The 14,906-nt window shown below is 47.5% G+C and overlaps 1 protein-coding gene across 21 annotated transcripts in view; it reads right to left on the reverse strand.

Moving 5' to 3' along the window:
* NCOA1 (nuclear receptor coactivator 1) overlaps positions 1 to 14,906 on the reverse strand; it is a 338,341-nt gene that overhangs the window by 10,024 nt on the left and 313,411 nt on the right. For 10 of the 21 annotated variants that reach the window (XM_042848879.2, XM_042848877.2, XM_042848876.2 and 7 more), the window contains 3 exons: positions 13,588 to 13,762; positions 5,159 to 5,342; positions 1,823 to 1,948 (listed from right to left, as the gene is read on the reverse strand). In XM_042848879.2, coding sequence (XP_042704813.2) covers positions 1,823 to 1,948; positions 5,159 to 5,342; positions 13,588 to 13,762 — 485 coding nt within the window. Of the gene's footprint in view, positions 1 to 59; positions 117 to 1,822; positions 1,949 to 5,158; positions 5,343 to 13,587; positions 13,763 to 14,906 lie in introns of all 21 variants that reach the window. The other 11 variants (XM_042848881.2, XM_042848880.2, XM_005308464.4 and 8 more) reach the window with 3 other exon arrangements.

The raw sequence follows: 14,906 nt of genomic DNA on the forward strand, positions 1-14,906 counted from the left end.
GAAAAAAGGAACAGGCTCCTTGGCTTATGGACTGGGTACTACGTGAAGTGGAAACTCACTAGAGAATTCCTCTAGTCTGTAGTCACCACAGAGAAGAACTCTTCTGTCTTCTTTTCCTATAAAAAGAAAACTACTGCACTCATTTGGATCAGAGCTCTGAAAGATTCACACGTTTTTAATTAAAAAAAAAAAAAAATTGGCATTCCCATGTCTCCAGCTGCCGGCCGGCCAGCCATCACTCTGTGCTGAGAGCCATCTTGTCCGTGACACCTGCTCTGAGGGGAGCACAGTATCAAAGGCTGGAAATCCCTTCAACTGCAGTCAAATAGACCAGAGGCACAAGGTAAAATGCTTATGCTGTGCTGCTGAATAGGGTACATCATGGCATCCCACTCACTGCAAGGGAATATCAAAGGGTCAATACTAAGGTAGAGTTAGGTCCAAAATTGAAGTGTTCCAGAACCTAGGGGCAGGACACATTTTCCTTCTTTATTTATTCCAATAAAAATAGGATTTGTTTTGTTTGGGTGTTAACATTTCCCTACAGTCTTTGCAAATCAAACACTGCAGGATCCTGCCAATGCTTAAGAGCCACAAAGTGAAACTGACCAGGAAATTAAAAGTGTGAAATTGATTAGTTGATTTTCATTGTCCAAACTGAGCAAAATGAAAAAATAAAAACCAAACAGCATCTGTGGTGACAGGTACAATTGATTTGTAATACTTAATGGGTTATTCATAAAACACAAGGAGGCACATAAATACATATTTAAAACAAAATAAAAGTTATTACCCATTTTGAAAACGGTAACCAGCCCAGGGGCAAAAATCTACTCACCCACGCTTTTTAAGGATAATGCTACTGAAAAATGTATACTGTTTGATGCTCTTTTATAAGCCCATCAAAAGCCCAAAATTCCTTGCCCCGGGCAAGCAGAATTTTGCAAGACTGACTGCACACAAGAGCAGCACGAGGTGCAATTAGAGTTCACCAGCAAACGGGGGAAACAAAGAGAACTTCATATTGAAGCAGAACACGTCATCTCTAAACAAACTGGTAGAAGGCTGGTTCTTTCCAGACTGCTGGCCAGATGCATGCGCTGCGCTGAAACTGGCAGTACTGCAAGGCAGAATGGCAATACTTGGCCCAAGATACTCAAAAGTTGCTCGTTATTTTGCGTTTCCAACTAAAGACACCTTAAAAGGGCCTGATTTGCAGAAAGTGCTGAGCCCCTTTCTCTGAACAGACCAAATCGAGCTCAGACTCCTCCCAACATAGCACTAAGCGCACACTGATCCATTATGAAGGGGCTCGTGATCAACACATTGTGTCCCAGAGACAAGGATTCTGACTGCAAATGTTCCCATAGTTCTACGAGCAAGTCCTGCCCTTCCAAAGCAGAAACCTCTCTCATTTGTCACTGTACCTGGGGCCAGCCTCAGAGCCGATAAGGATTTTAGCGACTCCTGTCTCTCCAATGTCCAATTACTTTTCCAGCTCAACTCACTGCACTGACTGTGCTCCCCACACTGCTGGGGACACTTCCCCTTCCTGCCAGAGCAACGAGGTTTGATCCACGCAGGCTTAAATCAGAGCAGGAGAATAAAGCAAGATTTCTGAGGCAGGTGGTTGTCATCAAGTGCAGATTCTAGCTCTACGCTACACAGAAAATAGAAGGCCCTACTTGGTTGAGCCCTGCAATTTATTCTCTGCCACTACAGAAACCTTCCCTGATGGCAAACCCGCTGATAAAATAGGTGCAAGAAGTTTACAGTTACTGAGGTGAGCAACCCAGACATGTCAAACGTCTCCTCTTTGTACCTCAGATGGGTCTGTGCTTAGGAGTTTCTTACTGACCTGCGCCCCATCTGCTTCTGTTTTCAAAAGGTCAGTGGAGGAAAGTTGGTTGCAGTAAAGGCCGGTGGGTCTCAGCGCTGGGTCATTTACCTGTCAAAGCAAGGTCAAGGCTCAGTGATGGTTCACCTGCTTTCTCTCCCCAGTGCCCCATCCTCCTGTGTCAACTCTGCAGAAAGTGAGGGATCCCAGGAGAGCTCTAGCATTGGGTTGTGTATGTGCAGCCTACATGCTGGCCCGCTCTACGTGACAGGCTGGAATGGCCTCGGGGAAGTAGTTGAGTGGGACATTGTGGGACTAAGCTTGTTTATTACAGCGTTCTTTTGCTTTGCCTCACAAAAGGCGAACAACAGAATTTCTGAGCCAAGGAGAGATTTAGAAATGCTGGGCTCCTTTTCCCCATCACTACTTCCCTCATCTTTTCCCACCCCCTCCTCCCCAAGCTACAGCTTCTGCCATTTTAACCTTCTAGGGGTGCAGGGAGCACAGTTCCTTCTCCTCTCCCAGCTTTAACCATGCTGTGGATATCGTGGTGAGAGAGGCGTGGATGCCAGGGCAGGGCTGCAGACCTGGTTCTGGTGCTGACAGAGCCTGAGCAGCACTCCTGACTCCGCAGGCAGCGTCGGGAGCAGCTCACTCCCTGCTGCAAGTTGCCAGGGAGTGTTTTAATTAAAGCAATACAACCAAGCGGATGGCTGGGGCTCCCTGAGTTCCTTCCATCAAGCCCAGCCTCTCAGCGCCCCCGCTGTACGAGATGGCTCACTCCATTTGCTGAAGCAGAATGAAGCCATGGAGGGGCTGCCAAGCTGGTTTGCTTCACTGACCGCACTCTGGACTAAGATTATCCAAGTGAGTTCCTTCTGAGGAGAGCTCCCTTGTGCCCACCACTTGGGCTGCTGGTGGTTCCCTACAGCATCTTATCTCCGGGGAGCGGGAAACTCCACTGAACTGACAGGAGGGGCAGAACAAACAGCTCAGCCTCCATATCGCTTCCAGACTGATGCGTCAATGACACCAGGGACTAATCCTGTGCTAGCCAGGTCACGATGACCTAAATCTGGCCTACGAAGCAGGGCTTGAGTCAGTGCGTCTTCAAACCAGGCTCCCTCGGTTCCCAGCTCACTCTACAGCAAATACACAATTAGGGCTGGTTTCCAAACTGTTTAATGCAGCCATAACGAGCCGTTCAGAAAGCCCCCGTGACTGAATCCCTTCGGAACAGGCTGGGAGAGGTCAGCTGTTGGAGGCATGGCTCGGAGAAGCTTTAAGTGCAGACAGACAAATGCTCCCAGATGAAACTAATTAAAGGCGATTCTGCCAAGAGCAATACAGCGCAGATCCCTCTCGTCACGCAATGGATCCCAAAGGTGCTTTACCACATTCTTGAGTCACAAACCCAAACAGCTAAAGCCCCTTCTGGACCTGCGAGATCTCAGGTCTGGCCCTGGAAACAGAGAGAGAATCTCCCTCAGACTGAATGGTTACTAAAGAGGCCTACTACTCGCCACAAAGAAGCACTGGACAAGACTGTACTTGGCCCTTGGTGCAGGCATGAGGGCATGTGCAAGCAACTTCCCTTGCCACTTGCACGCCCCCACCACAACAGCAGTGTGGGTGGGGACTGCTCACTCCTTGGTCCTTGATCACGCAAGTTACTTGGAAAGAGCTGGGGAGGAGATGGAGCCACTACTTGGCACTGGTGAGGCCTCATCTGGAGTACAGCATCCACTTCTGGGCACCATTCTTTAAGAAAGATGTGGATAAACTGGAGTGAATCCAGAGGAGAGCAACACAAATGATCAGAGGTTTGGAAAACCTGGCCTATGAGGCAAGGTTACAAAAACTGGGCCTGTTTAGTCTTGAGAAAAGAAGCCTGAGGAGGGGACATAACTGTCTTCAAATAAATAAACAGCTGTTCTAAAAAGAGGAAGGGAATCAATTGTCCTCCATGGCCACTGATGGTAGGACAAGAAGTAATGGGCTTAATCTGCAGCAAGGGAAATTTAGGTTAGATATTAGGAAAAGCTCTGGAATGGGCTTCCAAGGGAGGTTTTGGAACCCACATCCTTGGAGGTGTTTAAGAACAGGTGGGACAAACACTTGTCAAGGATGGTCTACGGTTGCTTGGTCCTGCCACAGCTCAGGGGCCTGGATTAGATGACTTCTTGAGGTCCCTTTCAACCCTATGTTTCTATGATTCTAGAACGTGTCCCACCACTAGAGGAAGCAATCTGCACCATCCTTACAGATGATGCAAAGTGAGCAGTTGCATACACCCAACATCCTGGAAGAGACTGTACTCCTGGAGGCAGAATCTCTCCCCGTGCTCCCTCCGTGCTGGTGCAGCTCCACACTGCTTTCTAGCAGGACTCAGTGCAAACTGCACCTCCTAGCCCTCAGTGTGCACAGGTGGGTAGTGAATCAGCTTGTTCTCCGGCACCCGCACTACTCTGCACAGACACTGAAGGGATGGTCTCCTGAAATGAGTTCCTAGGGGCATGAGTGCTATAGCTAACTGCGGCCAGGAGACCTCTCTGACCATTTCGGAGTGTCACAACAGGAGATCCATATCTGCCTGGCTCCAAGGGATGCATGTGCACGTGTATCTGTCTGTGTTCACTTTTATACCATCATCCTCTGTGACTGAAGGTTGTTGCAGAAGCTGGCTGTAGCGGGCAAGGGTAGGAGTCAGCCCTGGTGTAACCAGGGGTCATGCTATTGACTTCAGTGCGAGTGGTGTCAGCTGGCCCTGGGACCGAATTTGATCCAAAGGCTCTAGAAAGAACGGCGAGTTTCCATGGTACTGAACTGGTTATTACACCAGTTACTTACTGGTTATTAACAGGAGGGATCCTGCTTTAGAAAAAGATACTTAACAAGGATTTGGTGACTTCTAGAAGACAAGGTCCAAAGCCAGCCCACTGGCCTCGTACCTTACCCAAGCAGACATACTGCATCTGAAGGAGCCATCACTTTACAGGCGGCAGAGGTAGGGGTGTGCATGATGCAGAGTGCTGGGGAGTGATAGCAACAAGCATCTGGTATGCAAACCCCTGGAACACAAAGCTTAAACGCAATAAATCCATTAGCTCCTTGGCTCAGGGAGTCTGGCAATTCCCAGGGAGAGCACCACAAAGTTAGTGTGGGACACATGCGCCTCACCAATGGAGAAAGCTACAGAAACAAATTCACCTAACAAGGGCAGAGACCTGTTCAGAGAAACCCCCCCTCCCCCAGTGGAGTGACGTCATCGCTGTTCGTGCTCCTGGAGTGCCTGGTGAACGAGAACGCTGCAGCACTGACCTGCTCAGAGCACATGGAGTTCATCCCGGGCATTTGCAGTGAGCTCATCTGCATTTGTCCAGTCATTGGATTCATGTTCTGGACGTTCGTGTTTCCTCCAGCCATGGACACGGTGATGCTCATGTTGTTGTACATTCCCTGCTGCGCAGGTGTGGGCTGGTTCTGCCCAGGTTGGCTGAATACACTGTTAAACCAGACAAAAAAATAAAGAGGGATTACACAGAGTCAGGAGTTCAGAGAGGCCAGAGCTCGGTTTCCAGTTGTAACATGAAGAGTGACTCCAGCAACAGGCATCCTTGCAGAAATGGAACCACAGAGATGTCTGTAACAGAGAAGGAAGGGGAGGGTGTGTGGGGGGGTAATGGATCTGGAGTGATAAAGGCTTTTTTAAAAATAGCTGATGCAATGTTTGCAGCAGACAGATCTCTGTGGCTTATTTTCCCCTGGGGAGGAATTTCATGACTTCCTGCTTCTATCTACTGAAGAAAATACCACCCTTCTGGAAATGTCCTACAGAATTTAACAGGGTGACCCTTTCCCCAAGGATGTTTAAACCAACTTACAGAATTCGATAGCAGGGATAACATTAAACTCCATCAGCTGCTTTAAAAGTTCTCTCTATCAAAGGATCTCATGGTCTTAAGAGCAGTGTCTATAAAATCTCACTTAGTTTCTAAAAAACCTCATTGCTTTCTTCCCTTTAAATCCCACAAGTAAAAGGCCAAATCCTGCTCTCAGAGGTGTGTGATGAAGTCACTGGGAGTTGCAAGTACTCTCCTGCAAATGGACCCCTAAAAATACAGCTGTACATTTACAAAAGTCCAAATGGAAAGTATAACGGTGTGATGATTTGAAGGCTCTGTCTGTGCAACTTATGAATTCTGGTTGATATGGGTGGAGTTATCACAAAATTGCCGCATCGTGGAAAGCCTAGGTCTATGGGTCCACTCACTGTGGCATATGAGGCTGGATGCAGGTCTCTGCCAGAACAGGGAGACTAGGCAATAGGTTAAGGGCTATCAGCACCTGAATAGGTCTTACCTGGGCAGAAAAAAAAAGAGTAACTGCATCCTAGGGGAAAGCAGTTCCCTCCACCTTCCCTCTGCCAGAGTTGGCATTTGGAACAGCAGAAAATCCCCAAATGCGAAACAAAGACACCACAGAGAGACACTTAGGATGTTTGGGAAGCGGATGGACAGACTCCATGTTTCAGTCCATAAACCATGCACTGGAACAGAAGGATGCTGGATGGCCCCTAGCCCCAGCCCAAAGAATGCACTGGAGTAGTAAGGAAACTGAGGCAGGAAAATACATGTAGGATATATTATTTTGTACAGATCTGTGTATTTCTTGGGTTATTAAGTAAAGAGCAACAATGCTGTAAAACTCTGGGCAGTGTCTGCATGTGTTCTGTGCTACACGTACCACATGGCCCCTTGAAGAGAGAAACCAGAAGGCTAACACCTTTGGTGAGATTTTGGGAGAGAGTGTGCTTAAGTTACTGGGATATCTTGGGGGTCAGTGCTGGACCTGTGGGCCCAAGACAGGTGGGTTGGGCGAGGGATAACAGAGAGTTGATGCCCAGGAAGTGTGCCAGAGAGGCCACGAGAAGAAACAGGCCTGCAGCCTGCTGAGACCCAGGAAAGCTTAAAACAGGTGAGGGAGTCAGTGTTTGGATCCCCTCACAACACTCTGGGCCACTAGCAGGGGGGGCCTGACCAGACCTGTGTCTGGTAATCCATGGACATTAGTAACCTGTGTAAGTATCATATAGGATACAAGAAAAACACTTCAGCCAATCACCAGCCAGAAAAATCTAACTTCCTCCTTTCACCAAGCATGGTGACGCTGTCAAAAGGTGTCCAATCACATCACCCCTCATCCCCATTGAGCCTGACTCTCGATCTCGCTGCCTGTGCTCCAGCCCAATGAGGCCCAGATTCAGCCAAGCTCTCAAGCAAGTGCTTAAATGTCATTGGCTTTGACGAAATGGAAGCACACGCTTAAGGGCTCTAGTGAATCCAAGAACCCCCTCTCCTCATTCAACTGCCTCCTTAATGCTGCTGCCAACACTGGAAAGCAGCGGTTCCCGGACTTGTCACTAAGGTGCCCTGCCAGCCACATTTTGTCTTTTTTTTGTTTTGTGACCCACCGTTATATACATGTACCCTTCACCTGGCATCGCCCAGAATGGACTGGAGAGCGAGTCTGCCCTGCACTCACCCCACAGCAGCGGCTCCTGTCCCGCGGGGCTGGGCATAGCAACGGGGTCACAGCAGCACTCAGATTTGGCCCACCTGCCCCTCCATCATAGCCAGACCGGAGTGGCACTGCAACCCCATGCACCAGGTCACAACACCACTCACTTGAATTTGTCCCAGAGGAGTGGCCAGGCCAAACCTAAGTGGCACTGTGACCACGTGTGCCACGTCGTGATGTTCGGAGTGGGGAGCCAGGACAGGAGCTGCTGCTGGCGGGTGAGTGTGGGGCAGGCTCACTCCAGCCCCACCCGGGAGCCCCTCCACACCGGGGCGGGAGAAGTCTATAGTTGCCTAGGGCCCCGCGACCCACTGGTGGGTCAGGACTGATCATTTGAGAAACACTTCTATATAGCATTTACACATATAGCTCCAGGAAACTCCGTCAGCAATGACCCCTACAGAAAGGGAGGAAGGAAATGGTACAGTGCCTGGACTGGACCTTCATCCAGAGCATTATGGACCTGATCCATCCAAGTCAGTGGGAGGCTCTCCATTGACTTCAGTGCGTGTTAGATCAGATCGTGTCTTTCTACCCGCCCCCGACACCAGTCCTCAGCTGTATAGTCTGTGGAAGATCCAAGAGGCAGCTCGGCTCTTGCAAGAGGAGAGAGAATACAATAATAAAATGCCCTGCTCTGGTTTGCTGTCTAACAGCCATAATCTGTATTGCTTTGCAGCACGCCAACAAACAGCCTCCGAGATTGATTAAATGCCCAAGTGCGGCTGAGCACCTTAATCAATCTGGGCAGCCGTTTATTGCTTCATATATAACAAAGAGATTGAGATTATCCCCTAATTGGAGCAACTGCACTGGAGCCGTTCTGCACTGTATCAGCCTGAAACCAAATCAATGAAGCGATTCTTCTGTCTCGGCCAAATTACCGAGCAAATGAAACGAGAAGACAGGCTTGTTTGGAATTCATGGTGGAGAACACAAAAATCATCCGTGACCTTCTAGTTCCATGGACTCCCGGGGTACGTCTGGGTTCCGTCTGCCAAATCGCTCTAACCATCTCACCAAAACACACTTCTCACCCAACACCCACAAAAATCAGCCACCAAGTAGAGCTGTCAACCAACCATTGTCCCTCCAAAGCTTTTTCTGACAGGTTAAAGAGCCCTTTCGCATCAGGCACTTCTTGTGGCGGTTCTGTTCTTACAGACTGGGATTAAGCTGCCTCTTCTCTTCCTCTTCAACCAGCTAGACAGATTGAGCTCCTTTAGTCTCTCACTGCGAGGCGAGTTTTCCAGCCCTCGCATCATTTGTATGGCTCTTCTCTGAGCGCTCTTCAATTTTTCGACCTCCTTTTTAACGTAGGCACACCAGAAGTGGGGACAGTGTTCCAGCAGAGATCTCCCCAGTTGTATCCCGAGATCACATCCCCTCTCTAATCCTGCTCAGTATTCCCTGTGAATTGTACCCCTGGGTCCCACTCCCTCTCTACTGCTTGTCTTGTTGGGTCAGGTCTGAGATTTAGATTGTTGCTCTCTGGAGCAGGGACCATGTCTTCTAACATCTTGTGCTGTTTACAATAATAAACAGCAGCAATATTAATAATACATTTGTAATAGGATCCTGGGCCTTGGCGTGCACAGGCCCATCGCATTACAGTGCTTGGGCCCTTTAAGAGCAGCACATTCTGGGAAATGCAGTTCCACAGGACAGACTGAGAACCCGGAGACCATATGGCCAGGGAACTGTCTAAGGGATAGCCTGAGCTCCGGAGAAGGGACATGAGGGCTGAAGGGCTGCTGAGAGGGTTTTGAGTTGCCTGCTCTGTTTCGGAATAAAGCGAGCCCTGAAATAAAGGACATAAAGTGATTTGTTGGAGTTTGTGGAATGCATAAACAGGGCATTGAGTAGGAGAGAGGTTATTTTACCTCTGTACTTGGCCCTGGTGCAACTGCTACTGGAATACTGTGTCCCGTACTAGTGCCCACAATTCAAGAAGGATGTTGATAAATTGGAGAGGGGTCAGAGAAGAGCCATGAGAATGATTAAAGGATTAGAAAACCTGCCTTAAAGAGAGAGACTCAAGGAGCTCAATCTACTTAGTTTAATAAGCAAAGTTAAGGGGTGACTTGATCACAATCTATAAATATCTATATGGGGAACAAATATTTAATAATGGTTTCTTCAATTTAGCAGAGAAAGATGTAACCTAATCCAATGGCTGGAAGTTGAAACTAGACAAATTCAGACGGCAAATAAGGCATACTTTTTTCAACAGTGAGTGTAATTAACCATTGGATCAATCTACCAAGGGTTGTAGTGACAATTTTTAAATCCAGATGGGATGTTTTTCTAAAAGCTGTGCTCTAGGAATTATTATGGGGAAGTTACCTGCTGTATCCCACAGGACAGAGAAGACCAGATGATCACAATGATTCTGGCCTTGGAATCTATGAATCCATTAATTTATTTTTTGTTTCATCAGCTGGGGAATCTACCCTTCAGTTTACAACACTGTAACCCATTAACCACAAAAGCTAGCATCTGAGCATGAAACACAGCAGTTTAAAAAACTCAAAGGATGGTTCATTCTGATGCTGAAATCTACCTGCTGGAGGATCCTGCAAAAACCAAAAACCCCAGAGCAGGTGAGATTCCAGTAGGACACACCCTCCTTTCCATCTGTGTGATGGGGAGGGCTACTCCCGGTACTTACATTCAGGGTTGAGTCCTGCATGGCCTTCAAGGAACATACAGCAAGAAACATGGAAAAAGCCCTAACTGGTTTCTGCTATCCCAGTTCATCAGCTCTGAGCAGTGAATATAAGAACGGCCACACTGAGTTAGACTAAAGGTCCATCTAGCCCAGTATCCTGTCTTCCGACAGTGGCCAATGCCAGGTGTCCCAGAGGAAATGAACAGAACAGAGAATCATCAAGTGATCCACCCCCTGTCGCCCATTCCCAGCTTCTGGCAAACAGATGCTAGGGACACCATCCCTGCCCATCCTGGCTAATAGCCATTGATGGACCTATCCTCCATGAACTTATCTGGTTCTTTTTTTAAACCCTGTTATAGTCTTGGCCTTCACAACATCCTCTGGCAAGAAGTTCCACAGATTGACGGTGCATTGTGTGAAGAGAGACTTCCTTTTGTTTGTTTTAAACCTGCTGCCTATTAATTTCATTGGGTGACCCCTAGTTCTTGTGTTATGAGAAGTGCAATGTGTCCAGTTTATATGAGGTGCTGCCACTATCAAAGTCTTTAGTGGGAGGGGCAAGATTGATAGGAGCCTGAGGAATTGTGTTTCCTGAAGGCAATGGAGGGAGATGGATGATACTTTCCTCCCCCATCCCCACACTGATGCACCCCACCATGGGTACTTAGCTCTTTTATGTAAAACAGATCATCATCGAGCTGCAGTACAGGCATTCGCTGACCCTACTGCATACTGTAAACAGGTCAGACCATACAAGACAGATTTCCAGTTGGTCCTCGCAGGCTTTTATTGCCTTCCTGATCAGAGTGTGTGTTATTCTAGACTCAGAACCAAGACAGGACATTTAATAATTTACAGGCATTTCTAGGGGGCTTTTCACTGCAGTATCTGAAGTGCAACAGGAAAATAGGATAGAGAAGGGAAAACCCCATCAGGGGGAGGGATAGCTCAGTGGTTTGAGCATTGGCCTGCTAAACCCAGGGTTGTGAGTTCAATCCTTGAGGGGGCCACTTGGGGATCTGGGGCAAAATCAGTACTTGGTCCTGCTATGAAGGCAGGGGGCTGGACTCGATGACCTTTCAAGGTCCCTTCCAGTTCTAGGAGATGGGATATCTCCATTAATTATTATTATTATAAACACTGTAGTGAAACCTAGTCATGTTCCCTTATAGCACAACCTCCTCTTGCCTGTGTGATCAGAGATAAACTTGTTATAACCATCTTTTAGCCTAGTTATCCACCCATGGCTCATGGAGGGATTTCTGTCCACATGGGCAAGAACACCACAATGCAGATGGGCCACAACCACACTTCCAAACTGTGTTTAGAAATGGTTATTTCTGTAGTGTGGATGGGGGAAAGAGGCTGTGAGAAATACACACTACACCGGGCACAAATACACTGATTCACAGACTGTGTCTACCTGGGGATTTGCACAGTTCAGCAACTGGTGGCCAGTAGCCAGTACAACCTAAGTGCAGGTGAGCAAGCAAAGCCATGATTGTTTAACTCTATTTCAAGCAGGGGGAAGCAGAACTGGTGTGAATCCTGGCTTTCCCTGTCTACACTTGGGGTTTGCACTAGCACAGCTACGTAAACTGCTCCTACCAATAGCTGAATGGCTAGCAGAGAGACAGCCACAGAAAACAAAAGTCCTGTTCAAACACCTGATTCTGTTACTCAGTGGCTGGCCGCCTAGCCAGTCTAAAACATTCCGATCACATGAAGTGCCCAATGCCTTGCTAACCAAGCACCATTAGTGCATAATGGCAAACCTCTACTGGATTAAAAAATGTCCAACTCCAAGCTGTAATAAAAACCAGTGAATATAAAAAGCCATTCAATGAGGAACAGACCTTGCTTTCTTCCTCAGAACTTTTAGGAATTCTAACACACAGTTTATAAGCACAGGGACGCTAGAAATTAGAAACACAGCTGACAACAAAGGCACCGCAGAGAAACCTAGTGGGACAAAGTTCAAAAATGACTCCCACAGAACCATGGGCAAGTGCTTTGCAGACTAGAGCGCTCTTCCACAGCATGCACGGTACTGTGTGAGGTCTTAGAAATATCTGCCAGTTTATACTGTACCAAGCATTTGTCCAGTCTGATCAGTCTGACTGAGGATAGAGCATGAAAAACAACGGTGACAAGAAAGGACATTATTAAAGGAGTCTTAGCTGGACTGTGGGTCTGCTCAGAAACAAAGTAAAGGCCTAGTCTGTACAGTACGAGGCACAGTGCAGTACTTCATTCGAATTCCCCTCCTGACAGTCTGACCCATCCCTTTTCCTGTTCTAGAGACTGACACAACTTTCCATCAAAGGGCAAGTCAGAACAATACTGCACTGAACAAAGCAGCCGTGTTCTCTGGGCTCCCTTGCATCAGAATTAGCACAACTACTGTATGCTGGAGTGTTAGTCCAGTGAAAGGACAGCCCGTTCCAAAGGGATATGGCCAAGTTGCAAAGTCAATTCATACACTAGTAGCTTTTTATCTCTGGAGATCTGTGGTCACAGCCTTGCTAAGACAATAGGAATAGGAGCTGGTGATTTCTTACACTAGTCAACTTTTGCCGTGGATTGGCAAATCTCTGCTCAAAGATGCCCAGCACCCAAGTAGCAGGGCAGAACTGAGGTTTATTGGCAGAATTAATGCTTCCACAAGTCCTTTGCTTTCATGAAGACTTAATTAAGTCATTTTTTAAATTAAAGCAAAAGGACTGCTCTGTGGGCTACTGGATGTGTGCGCTCATTTAGAAAACCAATTTGCTGTGGGCTTCTGGCAATCTGACGATCCAAGGGCAAAATACAAACATATAAGAGTCTAAGGAGAAGCTCACGGTGTGTAAATGCTGACTGAGATTAGCACAGAGCCTGGTCTCCACCTACTCATGCAGGCCCCATCACTGTGGGAGGGGACAACCTGTGTTAAGTATCTATAAAGCATCTATCACCATGGTATCTTGGTGGTATCTCCCCGATGCCCAAGCACCAGCATGGATTACTCACTCAGAAACTGGAGAGAGCTCACTGCTTTTATAAGCAAGCCAATGATTTGGTTTTTTACAAGGTAATTATACAGTTAAAGTTCACGGCTGGATGGATGTTCTACAGGGAACCCAACATGCTAACCAGGAGGGTGAGTGGTTAGGGGATGGGCTGGTGTGTGACACTGACTTAATGCATGTGTGACCATGTCTCCCTCTAGTGTCTGGGCTCAGGGACCATCACAACCTACTACAAACTCACAGCTAAAGGAGCTCTGCTATGGAAGAAGCCTGTGGTTTTGGTGCCGAAGATGCCAGGTTCAATCCCCTTGATGACTGTGATGTCAATAGCCATAGAGCCAGGTTTTGTTACCCTTGGTCCCCTGCTTCCAGACCAGTTGGGGGCAGGAGCACAGATCTCAGCAGTTATTGCTCCTGGAGTGGGGAAAGCGGGATGATATCCCACCATCTGCGTGCACATTACTCTGACCTTAGGTTAGACTTACTTATTATTCCCCATTGTTCCTTGCTGCCAAGTCTTCATGTCTGGGGACTGGTACCCAGGGGTCGGTGGAGCTGACTGGAGCATGGGGCTCTGCGAAGGAGGGATCTGCGGCGACATCAGAGGGCTGCTGGGGCTGAGTGACGGAGCGAATGCAGGCTCGCTTTGCTGACCCATGCCTGGGAACAACACACAGACGGCTTCACTGCAAACTGTGCAGACGACCACGCTGTTACTTAATAAGCTTGGTCTTAATCCCTCGGGACCCGAGTCTGCCACCTTTACTCACGCAGAGCATTACCTTACTCTCCCAGTAGTGTCTTGTGAGGATTTCCCCCTTTTTGCAGGTGCTGGAGTTAAATCTGAAGCATCAGCCTGGACTTTTGATCTTAGGCCTCCTCCCTCCCCCTTTTTTTGGTTGTTATCTGTATTACCCAAATATAGCATTTTGTAGCCAACTGGTGGGGGGAACCCAGAAGTTGCTTCCCATAAACAGAGGGGTATTATTCCAGAACACAGCTGCCTGGAGAAGGAGCTGAAGTAACTGTACTGGAGATGCATCCGAAGAAGTGGGCTGTAGTCCACGAAAGCTTATGCTCTAATAAATTTGTTAGTCTCTAAGGTGCCACAAGTACTCCTGTTCTTTTTTCTTTGTACTGGAGAACAAGACAATGTCATTGTTGACTTTGCAGGACAATTTTAGTTGGTTTCCAAAGCTGCGATAGCTGTGGGGTAATTGTTTCTATTGATTAATTATAGAAACCAGATCTACCTTGCCAGATTCAAACTGAATTCTTTTTACATTATGGAAAAGTGCTGCTTAAGTGTAAAAACATGTGGAGCAGGTGCAGTACGAAGATGTCCATCTGCAGCCAATTCTGGACAAACTCACTGATTTAATCTGAGCCACCCACGTAATCTGTACACAGGAAATAACCTCCATCTGCAGCTGATTTCCGATACCTCATCAGAGCACACACAAGGATTTGGCCTTTTTCAGACATTTAGCTTCTGAATGTATATTTAAAGTAATTTAATTAAAATGGCCACTCTGAATTTCTCTCTCTCTCTCTCTCTCTCTTTTTAAAAGGGAAATACAATTATTTACCTACATGGTATCAACTTCTAGAGAGCTCTACTTGGTCTGAGGGGTACATTTGGAACATGGAGCCTGAAGAATGGGGTACCTTTCCAGAACTTGCAATACGTGCACTGAGATCCTCAAGTGAATGGCACTAATGAAATGCAAAGGCAGCATGGTCTAGTGGACACACAGCTGGACTGGCAGTCAGAAGAACTGGGCTGCAAACCTTGGGCAAGTCA

Source organism: Chrysemys picta, chromosome 3, assembly GCF_011386835.1.
Source record: "Chrysemys picta bellii isolate R12L10 chromosome 3, ASM1138683v2, whole genome shotgun sequence".
Classification (NCBI taxonomy): domain Eukaryota; kingdom Metazoa; phylum Chordata; order Testudines; family Emydidae; genus Chrysemys; species Chrysemys picta.